This window comes from Erigeron canadensis, chromosome 7 (genome assembly GCF_010389155.1).
Source record: "Erigeron canadensis isolate Cc75 chromosome 7, C_canadensis_v1, whole genome shotgun sequence".
NCBI classification, from domain to species: Eukaryota; Viridiplantae; Streptophyta; class Magnoliopsida; order Asterales; family Asteraceae; genus Erigeron; species Erigeron canadensis.
In genome coordinates, this window is record NC_057767.1 from 30,179,778 (window position 1) to 30,200,375 (window position 20,598).

General features: G+C 34.1%; 4 protein-coding genes and 1 long non-coding RNA gene across 5 annotated transcripts; 3 read left to right on the forward strand and 2 right to left on the reverse strand.

Moving 5' to 3' along the window:
- The first annotated feature begins 6,332 nt into the window (after window positions 1-6,332).
- On the forward strand, window positions 6,333-7,538 carry LOC122609259 (putative F-box protein At2g02030). The gene has a single exon (XM_043782318.1). The coding sequence runs from the start codon at window positions 6,333-6,335 to the stop codon at window positions 7,536-7,538; it is 1,206 nt and encodes a 401-aa protein (XP_043638253.1).
- A 1,315-nt stretch (window positions 7,539-8,853) lies between these two features.
- Window positions 8,854-9,271, forward strand: LOC122606561. Its single transcript, XR_006324944.1, has 2 exons — window positions 8,854-9,057; window positions 9,157-9,271. It is a non-coding gene; the product is annotated as an uncharacterized LOC122606561 (long non-coding RNA).
- A 3,632-nt stretch (window positions 9,272-12,903) lies between these two features.
- Window positions 12,904-13,786, reverse strand: LOC122607059 (villin-5-like). The gene is made up of 3 exons (XM_043779979.1): window positions 13,724-13,786; window positions 13,391-13,545; window positions 12,904-13,253 (listed from the first exon to the last, which is right to left on the reverse strand). The coding sequence occupies exons 1-3, from the start codon at window positions 13,761-13,763 to the stop codon at window positions 13,140-13,142; spliced, it is 309 nt and encodes a 102-aa protein (XP_043635914.1). The 5' UTR covers window positions 13,764-13,786; the 3' UTR covers window positions 12,904-13,139.
- Window positions 13,787-14,441: 655 nt separating this feature from the next.
- LOC122609261 lies at window positions 14,442-16,535 on the forward strand. The gene is made up of 8 exons (XM_043782319.1): window positions 14,442-14,461; window positions 14,566-14,707; window positions 14,791-14,949; window positions 15,524-15,619; window positions 15,708-15,884; window positions 15,990-16,092; window positions 16,170-16,385; window positions 16,480-16,535. Exons 1-8 carry the CDS (start codon window positions 14,442-14,444, stop codon window positions 16,533-16,535), a joined length of 969 nt encoding a protein of 322 aa, XP_043638254.1.
- Window positions 16,536-16,677: 142 nt separating this feature from the next.
- On the reverse strand, window positions 16,678-18,836 carry LOC122607060 (cell division control protein 6 homolog B-like). Its single transcript, XM_043779980.1, is given in 11 exon segments — window positions 16,678-16,810; window positions 16,900-16,966; window positions 17,123-17,172; window positions 17,259-17,309; window positions 17,443-17,516; window positions 17,655-17,714; window positions 17,793-17,899; window positions 18,094-18,203; window positions 18,281-18,355; window positions 18,558-18,706; window positions 18,709-18,836. Coding segments are annotated over 11 exon segments (930 nt in total). The 5' UTR covers window positions 18,776-18,836; the 3' UTR covers window positions 16,678-16,690.
- Window positions 18,837-20,598: the final 1,762 nt, after the last annotated feature.

A 20,598-nucleotide genomic window follows, 5' to 3' on the forward strand; every position in this document is an offset into this window, starting at 1 on the left:
GTATATTTTAATTTTAATGCTTAAAGAGTTTAATAACATTTAATTAGAGTAAAAGTTCAAAACGTTTAGAGTATGTTTAAGAATTTTAAAAATTTAATTAGATTTAATTATAGTAAGTCATTAATGTATTTATAGTAACGTCAATTATAATCGTAACTACCTAGTCTTCAACCTATCATCAACCTTATCATGATGGATGTATGTGGTTGGCACCACCTCGTCGTGGGAGAGCTTGTCCATTTTTAGATGCGGGAAGACTTGCACGGTGCATATATGAAGCGTGGTGAGATTTGAACGGGACGTACGATTTATCAACCAATAAAAAAATGAAAATGAGATATCATATTATGAAAACGTTTTTCAAAAGCATCACTAAAACTTTAACACTTTCTCAAACAAAACATGTGACTAAAAGATATAAGCATTGTATATATACTTCTAAAAGTGTCGATAAAACTCGAATTTAGTGATATGTCAAAAAAATTTACTTAAAATAACAAGTGTGTCTATGGTCACTTTGAATATTTTTCACAACCACTCACAAAATATTTACTTAAAAACACTTAAACTATAATTCCTTATAACGCCATCAAAACATCTAATCACTAAACTATCTTATAAGTGGTAAATAATAATCTATAGTATATAACTATATTATAATAAAAGATAGTCATTATGTTGAAAAGTACATGAAATAAATAGTTTAAAATACCCTTAATGATTAAATTACACTATCAATTCTTTATCTTTTAAGTATATTCATTAACTTTTTACATCTATTACTTTTACATCGATTATTTTGCACAACTCGGCGTCGTCTCCGTCACCAACAGTGGCCCCTACCACCGCACTTTCGCCACCATGACCACCGCTGTATTGTGCGGATACCGTGCTTATAACAGTAATAATAATCTAAATCTACATGACTACATCAATCATAGCATGATTACAAATACAAACCAATGTTATATAATAAATCTGTTCTTACACTGAATTTAAATTTAACCTTACTCAAATCACATCAGTTTTACTTAAAAATATTTAAACTATAATTCCTTATAACGCCATCAAAACATCTAATCAATAGACTATCTTGTAAGAGCATCCATAATGGTGGGTTGATCAAAAGCTTTTTTTTATATTAATAAGTCATTGAAAAGCTTATTACAATTAGGAAAGATAATTTTTTTCTTCAAAAGGTTGAGAATCCTCAACCTATTTGATGAAAGACTTTTTTTCAAAACGCGTAATTACTTACATGAAGAGCTACATATGCACTCCCAGACTAGAACTTCCCATGTGAAGATTGTGGCACTGAAACTAAACGAGGGTTCTCTACACACCATATTTCTAAGCGGCTATACATTATGACATTAAGGAGATGGCAAGACTTGAAAAGGTAAGACAAGACATATATTCTAAAGTACTTAAAAGTTGACTCCAATTACGTAAGAACCAAAGTCTGTAAAGTGCTGTCAAGCATAAGTTATAAAGAGGATACAACTTCGATCCCATATTCTATCCACACGAAACATTAACTCATTCTGCTCAACATGATCTGCAACATATAATTTTTCATCATCAATACAAATAAGCTTACTTTCTGGCTTATTGGCTTATAACAGGCTCAGGTTGATAAGCTCATAAGCCTGAAAAATTGAACTTCTTGGATTTTGAACTTTTGATAGGCCCAAAAAATCAGATAATCCAAACACACCCAGAATAACATCAACTAGAGTTTATTCATAAATTAATTAAATTTGGAATTATGATATGGAAGAGATTACACAAGTAGTCAAAACTTTCAATCTACAACAACAATTTTGGAAATGTAAGCAACATTAATTATAAGTTATAAACCATACTATATTGGCGGCTGGTATCCCGACCATTTTTTTGGTAATTAAACTAGACTATTTGCAGCGATTATCGCTGCAAATAGTGGTGTTTTTGTCCATATCCAACTATTTGCAGCGATTACTGACAGGGGGTCCGCTAATTTTTGTCAGATTTACCGTTACAGACAGTACCGTTACAGACAGGAGGGACTGCACTATTTGCAGCGACTATCGCTGCAAATAGTATGTGTAGTCCAGATACCAAAAAAGCTTGGTTGAGATATGAATCCTTTTTTTAACCCTTCATGTTTAAATTTAACATCCAAAATTATTAAAATTTATTATTATTATTATTTGCATTTGGGTGTGCTTTTGTCAATGTCAATAATAGCCATTGATAAATTTATGATTTAATTTTCTACAAATAACAACAAAACATAAGAAATTATATTTATATATCACAATATGAAAGAGTAAAAAAAAACTAACCTTGATTATGTGTAAGAGTTCTAAAGTGAAGACTAAAGATCCAAAAAGATACTTCATCCATCCCATATTAAATGTTCAATTTTGACTTGTCAAGTCTTCTCCTTTAAACTTTGATTGTAATAATATTTGTTTAATCATATTGTTGGTTGTTGGATGTCGGATTGATGGATTGTTGGGATTGCATTGTGTTGGTTGCTTTGAGATGATTTGGTTGTCTGTCGAGACAAATGTGTTTATCCAGGTATAGACGTATACACTGGTGTTGGTCATCCGGGTTTATAGACGTATATTCGCCGACGTTTTTGAGATGCCACATTGGTCATGGTGATGACATGTGAGTATCGTTGCATAGATGGCATGATGGCCATGCATAACATACGTATTTTGGGTTGGCATGCTTTTCATTCGCATCATGGCATTGGCATTGCATTTGTCATTCTTATACGCATATTATATTGTGATGCATTGGTTGGATGACGTGTAAGATTACTTGTATGCGATGATTGTTCTTGCTTTATGATATGTGGTTATTGTCGGTGGTTCCTCTTGGACCACCACTACGGACTCACCAACCTCGTGTTGACTTGTTAGTACACTTTTCAGGTAATCAGGTGAATCAAGGACGTGATGCATGATCTTGTGTAGCTTGTGGACTCGGGCATGGACTTCATGGATCAAGGATTCATTCGCCCACTTTTGATTAATGCTTAGGATCGATAGCCATCTCTAGAATTCTCTTTTGTAAACTTTGATGGTCATTTGCTCCTTGTGCATTGTATGAATATTTGACTAGTTATGGATTCACCAAATTCACTATTTTCATTTAGTTGCCTACGATAATCCCTCCTTGTGCTATGTGATTTCCGTAATATTTCGAGCCCTAGCTCGGGGTGTTACACTAACCACCCGTTGGACGAGGAAACTTCACCTCTGGCTTACGTAAAGCTTCTAAAAAAATTCTTGTGTCATGTGTAGTGCCTTCCCACCCCGCCCATGTGAATGTAAAACACATATTGAAATCACATGCTGCCATGATATTTTGGGTTGTATATCCTTTTCGACCGATATATTTTGCTTGTTCATGCTCTCGAACTGATGCCTTGACATGTGTGCCATCAATAGCTCCAAGCCTCCAATACAATCCTATAGATGCTAAAACAATAATTACTAATTCACAATACTATAGAAAAGTATTTATTCTGAAATTTAAAGTAAAAATATATAATGCACCTTGAACATGGGGTAATAACGAGGGTTGTTCAGAAGTTGTGGAGGTACTTCCTCGTTGTAGTTTGCATTTGGCTTGATGATGTCCACGCTAAGCTTAAGCACTGCTTTCAAAATCGGAATAAATCTATTTAATAAAACCGCTAAGTTGGCTTGAGATACCGGAAATTAATCTATTTAATAAAGCAGTGTTTCACACGTAAAATTGTGTAATATGTTTATTTTTTAAAATAAATCTATTTAATAAAACTTATTTAGTGAATGATCTTTATAATTTTTACATGTAAAATTAATTGTGTAAAAACATTTTTTTCATAAGAGTATTTACAGGTTAAACTACCAGACAGTTTCTAGAAGACTAGGTGTATAAGTTACATATGTCGTTTTGTGAGCGTTTTTGCGAGTAGACTAGGATTAGTTTGACTTAGCGGTCTAAGGTGTTTTGATACGTAGGTTGTTTAGAAATAGTTTAATCCTCTTAGTTTTTAGTCAATTCATATGTATAGGTATGACTGTCCTGGCGGTTTAAGTTCCTCTTGTTTGAGCTCCCTGCTGAAGACTTTATTTATTATGTTTCTACATTTTATGTTGTATTTGTGTACTATGGTTGCTAGAGTTTATGTACTGTGCTAAGGTATTATTAGGCCGTACGTTTGCCACTCTTCCCTACTCTTAAGCTAGCCATACCCAGCGGACCAAGCTGACAGGTATATCATTTTATCATGTTCTTGATAGACAGGTATAAACACTTTACCCTTTTACGGCTTTTACATCTTCTTGGCCGGAGGTCCTTAGAGCATCAGGTATGGATGAAGAACGCATGACCATCCAGAACGCCACCTCAACACCACATCAGCTTTCACCATTTCATCAGTTTTGGGGCGTTATGGATGCAGAACAACGCAGGACCCAGAACACTATTTTTTTAATGTTCTATTTACTTTGATAAATTAAAAGAAAAACCTTTTAATTCAATTATTATATAGATACCATTAATAAATAAAAGGACACATTAACTAAAATGTTAAAAAAAAACAAAAAAAAATACAAAAACCTGGATTTTTATTCATACATATCTACACTTTTTATTATTTGTTCACAACATACAATAAATGACTTTATCAACAATTTCATTTTGCTTTTACTTCCTTCTCAAAAATAATGTACTAACCTTTTCATTGTCTTTCTCCGTCTCTCTGTTTTTTGGTTACAAAATGAAACGAGCGATCAAAAATCCATTCTTATTTCAGAGTTGGAATGTAGATTTAAAGGTCAAAGACTTCATTGGAGATTAAAAGCTCGTCAAAGAAATTAACCTTTTTGGATTGAAGAGCTTGAAAACTCAAAAATGGGTTTCTGAGATCTGTTGTCGCTGATCAAATAACAACTGGATCACCGTCTCCTCTTCTTCTTCGTTTCTCTCTCTCTCTATATATATATATAACAAGTATTACCAACACAAAAAGACAATAGAAAAGAAAAGAAAAAAAGGCTACATATAGATGCCGAGCATCGGCAAAGAAACAACGGATCTTGATGTAGTGTTCGGCGCCGGACATGGGAGGGATGGAACTGTGTTCTGTGCCGATTGCCATGTAGTCATCCAGGGTCGGCATTTTAGCTCCATACCGTATGCTTTTATGAAAGTAGTCTCTCTACCTTCAGGTAGAGATAAGACTGTTTACAGCTTACCTTCCTTATACCCGCGCAGTGATTGAGTATAGTTGTTGTATTATATCTATACTATATTATAAAAAAAATAGTCCCATTACATGGGAGAAAATGTCTAAAATACCCTTAATTATATATTACACTATTAGTCCTTAATCTTTTAAAATATCTCAATTAAATCTTTACATTAATAACTTTTACATCAATTATCTATATCACTCGACGCCGCCTCTACTACGAACAGTCGTCATCCACTAACCCCGTCGTCGCCACGAATACCGCCGCATAGCGCGGGTACCGTGCTATATTTTTAAAAATTAATTGTTTGTGTAAAAATATTAACGGTAAAATTAATTGTGTAATATATTTTAAGCTTAAAGTCTAAGTATGTATAGTAAGAAAAGAGTCGGTTATACATTCGTTAAATATTTGTTAAGCGGAATCTAATTGACGACAAATGTAACTTCATGTTTTCTAGTGGTTTAATTATTACCTGGTTAAATATTTGTCAACTTATGATATTATAAAAATTTAACATATTATTAATTATATATGTTTCATGCGTATTACGCGAGTATTAATCTAGTTAGGATATATATTAGCTATTAATATAGTAATATATTAAAAAAAATAATATTAACTATTATTCTATTTTTATATCTACCAATATTGTCATTTAAGAAAGATAAAATAATTAATTTGATCTAATGGCTCTAAATCAAAGATGGAATTCATTCAAAGGTTCTTGTTTGTTTGGGAATGAATTTAGCACCTTGTTATATATATATTGTTAGATTTATAAAAATAAATTGTTTGTTTAAAAATATTAACGGTAAAATTAATTGTGTAATATATTTTAAGCTTAAAGTCTAAGTATATATAGAAAGAAAAGAGTCGGTTATACATTCGTTAATTTGGATTGACCGGCCCATATAAGGAATAACCCTATAAATAAAAGTTTTTTTCTATATATATATATGCACAATCAGATCGATCGATTGAAGAACGAAGATTGATTTATTTAGGGTTTTCGAATTTTACCTGCCGTCCGTCAAGTAAGAACCCTCCTTCCTCTCTATATTTTTTACATCTGCTTTTTCAATATACATGACGATAACCGTAGCATTACTACCCGCCGCCCAAAGGAAGAGGAAGAGGTCCGCAGCATCACTGCACGCCGCCCAAAGGAGGCAGAAGGTGCTTCGTCCTCCTCCTCCAGTTGATATTGATAATAATTTAATAGAATTTGAGAAGAAGAAGGCTGATCATCCGTCAATTGATATCGATAATAGTATAATCGAATATGAGATCTTACCAAGACTTCCAGCCAAGTCCGTAGGTCGTTTCAAGTCCGTTTCCAAACAATGGAATTCGTTTTTATCCACACATATGTTTGGAAAGATGCACCACCTCCGTCACATTAACAACAAAACATATAAGCTTTTGATACTTGACAAGCCCCTTGTAGATTTATGCAGCCAACCCCTCAACAACGGTTCCGTCACCGTCGGTTTTAACCGGCTCGAAGAAGCCGATCCTAGATTTGATTCGCTTTTAGGAAGTTTGGATGGGTTGGTATGTGTAGCCTCCACCGAAACCGTCAATAGTCTAGCTTTATGGAACCCGTTCACCGGTGCCTACTACAAGTTGCCCCCTAACCCAGACTTTACTCGTCCCTTTAATTCTTATAAAAATTTCCGTTATCGTGGTCGAGACGCCGTTGGTTTTTATTCCGACTCTTCCAATGACTATAAGCTACTATATATGATTCCTTTGGATCAAGAGGCTTATATCTATTCCCAAAGACTGAATTCATGGAGAAAGATTGAATTCCTGATCAACCGCTACTCGTTCTTGCGTCGCTACTCGTGGTCGCGGGCAACCTTCTGTGACCACAGTCTTTACTTTTCTGTAAAGAAATTAGGACTATCTAAACATCAATACATTATTTGTTTTGATGTGAACACGGAAGAATTCAGGGTAATACAATTTCCACCTCTTCCAAATGATGCAAGATGTACGTATCATGCAAATTTCGTGGGTATCGATGGATGCATTCACTTGTGTGCAGCTTATGACGTAAGTTTCAAGGGACCCTATAATCAGGGAAGTGTGTGGAAGTTGAATGGTGATGGCGCGACGTGGGCGGAGGTGGCATCTTTCCAAGGCACTCAAAAGAATGTTTCCTACAACCCAATTGAGCACGCCACATGCGTGACTAGGAATGCCCGGATACTTGGCTTGCGATTTCGGATGGTGGTCGTACCAAATCCATTTTTGAAGTTGGTCCTAACTCTGACCCTTTTGAAATAATGAGTATGGAGGAATTCACATTAGCACGACAGGTGTTGCCGATGTGGACATATCGCCGAATCATATATGATGAGACCCTTGTGTCCCCTATCCTCCCCCTCCGTAAGTTCGTTTCATAAGTTTATGTATACAACCTTAGCATGTCATGTTATTGTGTATATATATATATATATATATGATAACTAAGATATTTAGGTATGGTGACATGGTTGGGCATAGCAATGATGTTGAGGCTACTGTTGTGGCCTGCAAGCTGTAAATGTCCATTTATTTAGTTTTAATGTGCCAACTGCTATAATTAAGCTTATTTGGCTTTGCTGTTATATATTGTTATTAATCTCTGTGTTTGACCTAGTGTTTTCCAAATCTTTTTTCTATCTATATTTTTGGAGTAATTAGCTACTTTACATCGGATTTATGAACTGCATCGGATTTATGAACTCCAATGAATGGATTGTATAGAGAATTGTACTTTTGTTGAAATATACCTAATAATAATTGAGATATTGCTTCATGTTGATGTAGTAATCTTTGATCAATAATGTGAAAAGGTGCAATTAAATCTAACATAAATCTATTCAAATATTTGATCAGAGTGCTGGTTGCAATTGGTGGCCCTGCCGCCCTGGGTTAGCAGCAAGTGAAGTTGTTGACGACTAGGAGATTATTGAAGTTGTTGATTGAGTGAAATGTTTAGTTACATTTTCTAATTTTGCTTATCAATGCTTATGATTCGGCAATAAATGCCACCTACTTGCTCTGCTGCATTGAGGTTCATCTGTCGCCGAACAAAAAACTCAATCTGAATACTAAGATTTAGTGTATATGCCGTTCAGGCTATGGTTAGCCGTTTAAAAAAATGCTCATTAACAAATCGATCGGGCAGATATAGAACAATTCTTATCATTCTTTCTTTATCCTAATACACTATTCCAGTTTCAAGCTTCAATTGACAGTTATAAATAGTAGTGCAAGTTAATGAATTCTTCAAACTCACGGTATCTCAAATTTGAGCCAGAAAAGTTAAAGAAAGAACTGTTGAAGTATTTTGCACGAGTTGAATGGTTACTGTGCTCAACAAGTTTGTGATATCCAAAGTTTTATTTCCTGGTGCAACTAATGCTGGCTTTTTTCTGTTTTGGATGTGTATTATGATTTTCAGACTATTTAAGGGTTAGGTCAACTATATTTTAGTATATATAAAAATAAAGAATATATAATATATAAAAATTGCTGTATTTATTATATATATATATAAATATCGGGTTGACTTATTTTATAAGATAAGATAAATAAACTGAATTAAAAGATACCATTCCCTCCATCTCATTAGAAGGGTCACGATTTGTAGTTTTAGACTTTTTTACAATATTTTTATTTGTATTATATAACTTTTGAAGAAAATATGTTTTATGCTGATCATGGTAACGTTGAGGACGACATGTTAAAGTAAAAGAAGAAGGGTGATCGAGCCTATTCTAGAGGATGGCAAAGTTAAGATCTTCTCATCACACAACCAGTAAGCTATTTCACTCCTTTTTATTATTCTAATTTTTCATTTTTCAAAGCTACTAGGGAGTGCCAATCGTCTATTGTTTTCATCTTATTCGTTTTTTAGGATGTGTTGTCAATGGTCGTGCTGCGGATTGATTGCAATTGCAGAAGCAGAATTATGGTTGTTCTGTATATACAAATCTGGTAGGTACTTAAGAATGTATTGAAGAAACATACACGTTGAAGTAATAAGTAGTGTTTCGTAAGAGGTATTTGTCTACTGGATATGTATCTACACGTTGAAGGACAGTGAGAACAAATGGGAGTTAATCAAATTTTTAAGAAGCCGTCATTTTACTGCATTCCTATTAAAGGGACGAATAGGTGGCAAAAGCTGGTGACATGTTGAATTCTCATGCGGACTTATGTTTTTTTTAGTTTGGTCGATGTGACATTTCCGTGGTTGGTGAATTGTAGAATGCAAGGTACAAAAAGGTGATACCATTGGAGTAGAACTCAAAAGCTTGGTGTATGTTATATTGAATACTTATACTTATTAAATTGTAAACATTACTCGGTTCAAGGGTTCGCATTTAGATATAATAAGATAGACTATTGCTTCCTTAGTTGAAAGTAAGATGTTGTTTAACAGATGTGAAATAGACTGTGTCGCCGTCGATGCAGGGATGTTGACCTAGCTCAAAGCGTAGGACACTCCATGAACCTGTCTTATGGAAAGAACTTTGGCCAGTCATAAATCGCATGTACTTGCTGGGATCCTCTTCATCAATAAATTTAAGAAGTGGGCTCCATCTATGAAATTACGGTTTCGTATGATGGCTAAAGTGTAGTCATTCAGCTTGTGCTCATACACAAATCTCCTTGGTATGGTCTGGTGAAAAACGAAGATTTTATATTAGTTATGTTATATTGCATAAGACGAATGTTGACTTGAGTAAGATAATACCAGCACGTGGGTGTTTAGGGATCGTGATTCAAACTGTTTTAAGAAATAGGGACTGTTATTCCTGTCATGAGCCGGATTGGTATAAAGGTGTTGAAACCGATGTCCATTCATAGGCCATTGGAGTTGAAAATGCGAAGTTCGTAATTGAAAAGGCCATCATCACCTTTTTTTCCCTTGGATATGAACAATAGGTAATGGTCGTGCTCAATGTCATTTTTGGTACAGAACGACTTCCAGTTTTCTCCAACAACGGTAACTGCAACGCCTTTGTTGTGTGTCTTTATAGAAAACCTCCACTTTGGTTGTTTGTGTACCCATGTTTATTTGTGCGACCAAATTGTCAAGAAGACTGTCGCAGTCATTCAGACTGTCTAGGAAGCTTTCAGGTATATGTTCTGTATCAAAAAAAGTGTCAGACAATTAGATTTTTGGGACATTGGTAATTTGATTACATAGAATTGAAACGACATATAGGTTTGGTCATTAATCTTGGGTAAGATCTCATATTCCATTGATTGATATTGATATTAATATAATAGAATATGAGATCTTATCAAGACTTCCGACCAAGTTCATATATCATTTCAAGTCTGTTTCAAACACATTCTTTCTATCGACACATATGTTTGGAAAGATGAAATTATTTCTCCCATGTTTGAAAGAGATATCATCTTTCCAAACACTGAACTATCAGGGGGGCTTACTCACCTCCTAGTTAGACATCCAGGCACTTCAAAACAAGAACAAATATTAAAAGGGACACACATTAAGGAAAACAGACAAACCCTATGGCTGCGACTTCGCAATCCCCCTTGTGTTTATATTCTTTAATGTATGCTGGAATTACATCCGCTGAAGTGGAAAATTTTGGATGCGGTGTCAAGTATGAACACATCACGGTGGTTCAAGGATGAGCGTGCAAAAGGCACCTGATCATAATGCACATCATTAGGACAATACTTGTTATCCTTCATATGCAAATTCAAGGGTAAAGCTGTGAACTTTGTTATCTATAATAAATTGAACACTTACTTCTTTCACATGCACCACACGATCTGTTAACAATCTGGTTTTATAAGCAGGACCACTTAACTGTACTTGCCCTGAAGAATATACACCCTCGACTGGGATGATGCACGGTTGAAAGTATGACTAGAATTTCCCAGTTTCTTGACCTTGAACTTCTTTATATTGCACAGATTGAGACCCCAAGGCTGCATCTAATTCGAGTGTTTTGTCCGATGCCAAAGCTGAGTCAACCTGCCACATCAGCACATAGCCCTATATCACTTTTTAGATAAAGATGATTCATTTCCAAAAGGTGTTCAAATTACATGAAGGTTTGCAGAATAACAATATACAGATCGCAACAGTTTTCTTTTCATTTCATGTCATGTATATCTTAGTTAAAGGGGCCTTTGGATGTCTGATTTGAAAGTGACTGTGATTTTTAATGTAGCGTCTGTGATGCTCATGTGATTAAATGCATTTGCAACCAATTGGAATCTATAAAACGAATATAAGTTGTAGAAAATACCTCATTGGCATCCTTTTCCAGCCAATAATGTATGTTATGCTGAAGAACACCACTTTTTGAGAGTTGTCTGCCTCAATAATATAATCTTAAAATTATCCATGGCTACCATTTAATTAGGATCAAAAGAAGTACATCTTAAAGAAATTTTTGCGATTCACTTGGTCTAAATGACATAGAGTTGCAAAACGGGTAATTACTTACATGAAGAACAACGTATGCACTCCCAGCAAAGAACTTCCCATGTGAAGATTGTGGCACTGAAACCAAACGAAGGTTCTCTACACACCATATTTCTAAGCCGCTAAATATTATGACATTAAGGACATGTCAAGACTTGAAAAGGTAACACACGACATATACAACTAAAGTACTTAAAAGTGACTCAAAGTACATAACAACCAAAGTCTCTAAAGTGAGGTCAAGCATAAGTTATAAAGAGGATACAGCTTTGATCCTGCACCATGGAAATCGAATCAATAATCTTGTTGGATCTCATATTTTATCCACCCGAAAGATTAACTTGTTCTGCTCAGCATAACCTGCAACATGTAAGTTTCCATCATCAACATGTAAGTTTGAATCATAATCCAAACCACCTAGTCTTCAACCCATCGTCTACCTTATAATGATGGACGTGGTTGGCACCAACTCGTCGTGGGAGAGCTTGTCCATTCTTAGATGCGGGGGAACTTGCACGGTGCATATATGAAGAGTGGTGGGATTTAAACGGGACATAAAAATATCAGCCAATGAAAAAAATTAAAGATGGGACATTATGAGAATATCTTTTTAAAATATCACTAAAATTTTAATTTTGTGACACTTTCTCAAACAAATATGTCACTAAAAGATATAAGCATTGTATATATAGTATTAAAAGTGTCGATAAAATTCGAATTTAGTGGCATGTCAATAAAACTATCGACAATTACAAATGTATCCCATGATCGTGGATTCGAGGTCACTTTGAATATTTTTCTTGACTACTCGCAAAATATTTACTTAGGAAAATGTAAACTATAATTTCTTATAAAGCCATCAAAACGTATAATCACTAGACTATCTTAAAAGTGGTTGATAATAATAATAACAACAATAATAATCTATATTTTTATAGAGAAAATGTGAGGTAAAGCATTCAGTACTTATCTTAAGTAAAACAAGGGGAAATTATATAAAATTTAGAGGAGGATTATGTAAAATTCAAGGAGATTGTATGTTTATCAAATTCAAAAGTTCAATTTATAACTTTTTTTAACATGGCAGTACCTAAAATATGTAAAAAGGTCTTATTTTCTCATTTTTATATCTATATAACAAGAAAGAGTATCAATGGTAGACGGAAAATCTAGAAGTCAATCATACCATGATCACAAATACAAACAAATGTTCTATAATAAATCTGTTCTTACACTGAATTTGAATTTAAGTTTACTCAAACCACATCAGTTTTGTCATCTTTGGGTCTCGGATACATTGTAAGCATCAAAACATACGAACAACAAATGAGTTACAATATATTCATTCATTCTAATACTACTCTCGTTCAATCACGCTTAACTACACATTAGACCTTATTACAAAGCATTCATTATTATAAAATTTAGAAGAGAAAGAGGGACATCTTTAGTTTGTTTTGTTTCCATCTCGGAAGTTGGTAAAAAGCTCTTTTCGGCATGGCAAATTTCTCTTGGAACTCTTCTTCGGATAGATAGGCCTGCACAAATACACCCGAAAACATAATGTACAATCAGTAGTGAGATATAAAGTCATGACACACGTCTTCAAGAACTCTAAAGTTCAAGAGAATAGATATAGCTTAAATTTCTGTAAAATAGAGATTTAAGCAAGTACCTCTCTCTTTGTAATGTCTATATCTGGAACCGGATTGTTTGAGTTGATTTTTACCCGATCGTATGGATAGTTGACCAACTCCTGCTTAGGACCCGAATCTTTGGAGGGAAGGTTTTCTGCTTCTGTTGAAGGACTTGCAGAAACTGGTGTATGATCTGTTTACGAGAAAGATTTGAGTGATACAACAAAAAGAATTAACTAATCGGATCTAAAGAGACAGTTCAACTTTTGAGGTCAAATTGACTTGGAATTGACTTCATTTAGTCAAACAATACCACTTCTTTTACTACTTTATTCTGTTTTGTTTTGTCTGATAAGAAACTGAAAAAGTACCTGCAGTGCGAACAGCAGGGGAATTTGCAGATGGGCTCATTCTGGGAATTGGACTAGAAAATCGCCGATATTATCTGGACTTGAAAATGTGGGAGATCTGAACGTGTAGGAATCAAGAGACTGTCTTCGGGTCAATCCGTTAGGAGCTGGAGACTGTCTTCTTGAGCCATTGGGAGTGGGAGATGGTCTTCTCGAACCGTTTGGAGTTGGAGAGGGTCTTCTGAAGCCATTTGGAGTGGTCTCTTTGGAATAAACGTTTGGTGAATTTCTTAAAGGTGACTACAACAATAAATTTTAGCATAAGTATGTGAACTTTAAAATAATTGATTTAAGGTCGTTGTTTCCACCTATTTGCTTGTGAATGAGTCGGTATGACCATGATTTATCTCTAACAGGTAAATTCTGGCAAAACTGGCCTAAAGAAAACCCCTAAATTCCATCATTACATCCCAAAACCCAGATTGAATTGCCATAATCCTCATAAAGATCAAAAACCCAAACTCACATTGAATCGTTACATATCAACCCATCCTCATAGGAAGTTCATATCTTCATCGAAAAACCCGTTGTTCTTACTAACAATCAAAAACCCACATTTCAATTTCAAGAATCCCAAATTCAAATCTTGTTTAACATTAAAATCCTCTGTTCCATAATTTCAATAAAAAAAACCCACCATGATCACAAAATCTTTCATAAAGATTCAATCTTGATTATAATGGAAGGTAGTTCAGACAGGTAATGGACATGGGTTTTCATTGAAAAGTTAAAACAAGCCAAATCTTGAATATTGGTTACAAGTTTTAATGAAATTGTGGTTTTAATGTTGAAAATTTTTGTAGGGAATGTGATACAACTTTGAACAAGGCAAATGCTATTGTTCAAGGTATTATGAAAAAAATCAAGCCAACTATAGACGGTAAGAGGCGGAGGGACACAGTCCTTCGTTATGTGAGACATAAGGTTCAATCCATCGATAAATCGGTAATAATTATGTAAACTTTGACTTTAATCAATATTATATATATATATATATGTATTGCAGTAACACTTATTTTCCCTTTCAGTTACTTGTTTCTGCATATGGCTCTTGGCCCCTACGTACGTTCCTGCCAAAATCTGACGTGGACATAGTCGTAATCGGAAATATCGGTTTACAAGACATCAAACATGTGTTTGAAGAAGATTCTGAGTTTAGAAACGTGATAACCCATGGAAGTGGCACGGTAATGATCTTTTTATTTAATTTTAATGTTTATAATTAATGTTAGGGTTTTAAATTGTCGAATTTTCGTTAGTTTGTCAGTTTAATTTTTTTTTAAAACTTGTAAGTAGGGGTGGTCAAAATGCGGGCTGGCCCGCGAAACCCGTGAAAAGTTTACGGGCTTGATTTTCATGAAAATCCGGGCCACGGGCTAACCCGTGAGAAATATACATATGTCTTTGGCTAATGTACGTTTATGTATATATAATAATAATGTGTAAAAGTTTATTATTGTTTCTTGATTATTGTACTTTAGAGATAAAAGGAGATTGCTTGCTACTGTAAACTCTTTTTCAAAAAAAAAAAAAAAAGACATGTTAATGAGCTTGAAGTAGCTTTTGAATATCAAATATTAATTATGGTTATGTCTGCTTAAGTAGTTTTTGATGATAGCAATTAATCAAATTTTTGTAGTACAACTTTTATGTATTGAGTTATTATTGATGATGATGATAGGATTGTTAATGGTTTATCGAACATTACTTATATTATAATTGTTTTATACCAAATTTTTATAATTCGTAATATTTTTACAGGACGCGGAAATTTTAAGATTTTTTGTGGGAAGAATGCAGGTGGACCTATGTGTTAATCATGATGACGGGCTAGCCTCTAATCTTTTTATGGAAATGGTGACATTTCATACTGTATTTTAATAATTTTGGTGTTTAATATTATCATGTAATACTATACTCACATTAACATTTTATATGTATATAGGTGAATAGAATCTTCATGCGAAACAATCTTTTTAAGGAGAGTATATTACTGGTGAAAGCTTGGTCCTCGATTGAGGCAAAAATCTTGGCTCCGGGTTTATTAACGTCCTACTCTATTCAAGTAATGGTGATGCACGTGTTATTAAACTTGCCTGGAAAAAATGTTACACCATTCGAGGTATATAAAATATGAGTATCATTTTTTTAAATTATTTTATTATATCTATGTATACATATCTAATATCTAAATTTATTAAAGTTGGATTTATTTTTAAAATCTTAGGTGTTCAAAAGGTTCTTAGAAACCTACTCACGCTTTGATTGGGACAAACTTGCAATGGGTAGGAGAGGCGTTATAAAACTCTATGAAGTCAATGATTTACAAAGTGAGTATATGTTTTATATGTATAATAATAGAACATTCAATATAGTTTGCATTAATATTGAAAGATTTGTGTTTTAGCCGCTTATACAGGACATCCAGAATTTGATCTTCTGACTCCATGTTTGGAGTATTGTGCCTCTGAGACAAATTCTGGGAAGCCCCCAGTGTGCAAAAAAGATGGGTTTGTGAAGGCAGATATGAACATCATTGACCCCATAAACAGGTTCAAAAATTTGGCTTACAAGGTGACTAGGCCCAGGTTGAAAAAGGGGGATTATAAAGTGAATAAGCCCGGTATGTATCTTATCCCTTTTTTTTTATTATTATTTTATCAAAAGTAATCAAGTGATTATTATATTAGACTCAAATGGCATACTTAAACATATAGACAATATGAGATCGAATGAAAAAACAAGAGCATCAAACGACATGCCAGGTGGTTAGAGGTGGCAATATAGATGGGTTGGGCAACAACTTCATGGTTTTTTTCATAAAATGATTTAGGAGTGTTATGTATTACCCATTTGGGGAAGAGACTGTACAGTGCAAACATGATGATTTTTTTCATAACCGGGTGCTAACCCACCCATGTTGCCACCTCAAGACTTTTTAAGGTAGAACAACGGTACCTGATGATGTTGGGGAAGAGACTGTACAGTGTCAACTATTGGTGATTTGTAAGCCCTTGACAAAGCCATGGCCATATGATCAACTCTGACCTTCACAATTATATAAATACAGGCAATTAGATAATGACTAACTTAAACAAAGCAAATTCACATATAGCCCTAATTTAATGACTAAATACCATTGATGTCAGATTTAAAGTGCAGGTAGATTCTCGAGGTTCAGATTCAAGCATTTCGATTGCACCCCTGTACATCATAAAAAATTGAGATGAATCTCTACATCCTTCCAACATTTCCATAGCAAATTGACAATATTTAAGCTGTGTCTGACTTCACAAAGCATTGCAGACGGTAGTGTATAATGTAAAGCAATTGAAAAAAAAAATTGAAAGCATGGCCAACCTGCAGATACCAAGAGCTTTCCTCATATCTCCGGATGCTGCAGCTACTTTCTGCAGACATAAAAAGCAGGTCTTTTAAATAATGGGAAGACATGTCAACTGGCAAAGGAAAGCAGATATTAAACCGGTGTACTCACCCGTGCGCAGAGTTCCAATGCTTGTGGCTGGAAGACGGTACAAGAGAGTGACTGATAAAAGAAAAAACGCACCATATAAAACTTATGCAAAAAAGAAAAGAAAAAGAGAAACACTAAACAAAAGATACTGATTTTGCAGATATCATCTCCTAGATGCTAAAAGAAAAGGGCAAAGAATACTTACCATTAGCTGTTGTTTAAGAATAATAATTATCTGATCCATGGAATAGGCTTGAAAAGTCACAACCATAGGCTTACCTAGCGTACAAAAGACATTAACCATAAGTTAGTACAATGCCCCCCCAAAAAAACATATCCCTAAATATTGCTTCAGCAAATTGAAACAAACCAAAAGAAGAGTTTACATGTTAAATGAAATGGAGAGAAATAACTCACAATTTAAAGACTGCAGTTTTGGTAGAAAACGGTCTGCTAAGTCGATCGCATTAGCTATACCTGTAAAAAACAATGCAGTATGAGAAACTTTCCAAATTCGGAACAATATAAGTTCAAGAATGCTCTGTCAAGCTATACCTATCAATATAAGTTTTGAAAAGGGCAATGTTGTTAGCATAAACAGATCATGAAGCACCACTCGGTCCTTAGTGATCAAGTAATCAAGCACATCAGCAATCACCAACTTGCCAATAACTCAGATATAATTACCTTCTCTATGATCTACAAGCTAGGATTATATGTAGTCAACTTATGAACCATTTCAAAACAAGTATCACTAATCTCAGCGCAAAGCGAATAAAAAGCAAATAGATTTTCTATCTGATCACTAATCATGTTTGCATACAAAGGCTAAAATAAGTTGAGTGATGGAATTTACATCATTTTAGTGTCGGCTGACTGCTGCTTTTGAGAATACAGTTGCTGAAGTTGTCGTAAGGGCGTAGAACGAGCAGTGAGTTTCTTATTTGGTTGACTCTTTTCATGTATCTGCCAAAGACGTCGAATATTGAGCATTATGTTGGTGAGATATGCATATCAATATCAATGTCATGAAAAATTAGCACCTTGTTGAAAATTTCTGAAGTGCTTGTGAGAGAAGTACAGTTTAAGTTCAAAATATCCGGCAGATCGCCCCCTGTCTGCAAATTTATCAATCAACATTCCATTACTTCTAACTTAACATAATCATTCAATAAATACTACATGCCTCACACCCATTTCTAATAAACTTCAAGGGGCAAATGATTTCTTTTAATAAAAAAACAGCTGCTACAATGATAATAATCTATTTATTATCTATATATATCAAAATGAAAAAAAGAGGGAAAAGCAAAATGACACCTCTTTAGCCCAAAGAGTAAGAGACCCTTTGACATTATCCATAGAAAGTGACTTTCCGGTGCCAGGACAGCCACAAATATACAAACTCCCAGACTTATCTTCCTCAACACATTTCCTACAAAACTCCACTATCCTTCTCTGCTCATCTCACGACACACTATCGTCGGTGGAGTCGTCGATACGTGTAACGCCTCCTTCACCGCACTCAACTGCTCCATATCTACAAACTATTTATTAAAAAAACACATCACTCAATTATTAAAAAAAAAAAAGAAAAGGCATACATACACTATATACTATAGTCTTAATATAGCAACATAGTTTCAGTTCCTGTCCTAATACAGACAAGTTAATAAACCCTAGCCTCGAAAAACATTAATGGACTATAGATACTATATACCTGTTGGATTCCATAAAACTATCCAACAACTTCTTTTTGATCATTTACCCAGACTTAATAAAATCATTCAAACAAATTATATTATTATTATTATTATTATTATTATTAGATAACAAAAATTATAGATACGGATATATATAGATATGTGTGTGTGTGTGTGTATACTTACATGCGAATATGCGATAGGATTTTATCTGGAGAATCTTTGACCGATCGACGGGGCGATTTACGCTTCAACGGAAATAAATTAATAGAAACTAGATCATCGATTGAAGAAGAAGAAGTTGAACTGGATCTTAGTCGTCGTTTCTGAGGTGTGACGTCACCACTGCCGGTGACGGATATCGGAGACGATCTATTTCCGGCGATTGACGGCATCTTTAATTATTGGAAAATAAATAATAAATAATTAATTAATAAATTCGGGGAAATATTTAATTTTGAGGATGGAAATGGCGAGTATATTCAGGAGGAGGGAGAATATGTTTTCGCGGGAAGGCCATAGTGGAAATACACAATAGTGTCAACATTGGGAAGGGATCAAGTTGTTCTAGAGCCTTGGATTGAAAAGGGTTAAAATTCAAAGTTTAATACCAACGAATCGGCGGCTGATGGCTGTTAGTCACGACTACTACATAAAAGCTCCAACGAGAGGGGTCAAGATTTGGCTGGCTAGTCGGATGCATTACACAACGTGTTGAAAAATAAATTGGAGCATTCCTATTAGGAAAGATGAGGTTTGTGAAGATCTCTAAAACAAACCTTCGATGACGGTTAATTCTACATCATTGGGTTTTAATGAGTCGTTTATAGACATGTTTTTAAGTTTCAGAGTTTAATCCCGAGGTATAATATAAAATTTCCTCTTACTTTAATCTTAGCTTCATATTTTGTAATGTGAACTAGGAAAATACAAAATAATGCAAAAAATATAATTAGCTTTTACAAGATAAAAAGTATCCTTTATATATTACCAGTTCTAATACTCGTATGATGTACGGTAGCTAAATTATAATAAACAGTAATGATATATATATAATATGTAACAACCTTACTTTGTAAATATAATATATGTGCTAGTTATGTTGTTTATGATCCCGCAAGGCATAGTTATACTTAAAACTAGTGGATAATGCCCTAAATTAGCAATCCAAAGCTATTGGTTAGTTCTAAATTAAATTTATAAAGTACCATTGAACAAAAATTTTATTAACGGTTAATCAAATTATAAATAATAACGAAAGTCTCACAAGTTGAGATAACAAACAAATTTTTTTATAAATGTCCAACAATTTAATCATCAAGCCAACTAAATATTATTTGGACATGGAAATACCATAAGCAATCCCAAAAATAATTATAACTCCTAAAATACATAAAAGTGGTTAAATAATAATAAGTATATGTTTATGTGCCTAATATAAATACAAAAATACAACCAATGAGCCATGTAACAAATTAAACACCAAAAATATATACACATATAGATACATACACGACACATGTACATATATGCATACTCTTGGACACAACCAATTATTTATATTTACTTATACATACATTATACTTATAATACAATTATCCATCTAAATACAACATACACATAAGATTTGGCTGACTAGTTATGTTAGGCAATCTTTT

What these genes read in the sequence shown, in the direction of transcription:
- LOC122609259 (XM_043782318.1), top strand. Translation starts at nt 6,333, where the DNA reads ATGACGATAACCGTAGCATTACTACCCGCCGCCCAAAGGAAGAGGAAG.
- LOC122607059 (XM_043779979.1), bottom strand. Translation starts at nt 13,763, where the DNA reads ATGAGCCCATCTGCAAATTCCCCTGCTGTTCGCACTGCAG. An exon ending in CCCTGCTGTTCGCACTGCAG is followed by an intron (nt 13,546 to 13,723) that starts GTACTTTTTCAG and finishes TCTCGTAAACAG; the next exon opens with ATCATACACCAGTTTCTGCA. An exon ending in TAGACATTACAAAGAGAGAG is followed by an intron (nt 13,254 to 13,390) that starts GTACTTGCTTAA and finishes GTATTTGTGCAG; the next exon opens with GCCTATCTATCCGAAGAAGA.
- LOC122609261 (XM_043782319.1), top strand. Translation starts at nt 14,442, where the DNA reads ATGGAAGGTAGTTCAGACAG. An exon ending in TTCAATCCATCGATAAATCG is followed by an intron (nt 14,708 to 14,790) that starts GTAATAATTATG and finishes TTTCCCTTTCAG; the next exon opens with TTACTTGTTTCTGCATATGG. An exon ending in TGAAGTCAATGATTTACAAA is followed by an intron (nt 16,093 to 16,169) that starts GTGAGTATATGT and finishes TTTGTGTTTTAG; the next exon opens with CCGCTTATACAGGACATCCA.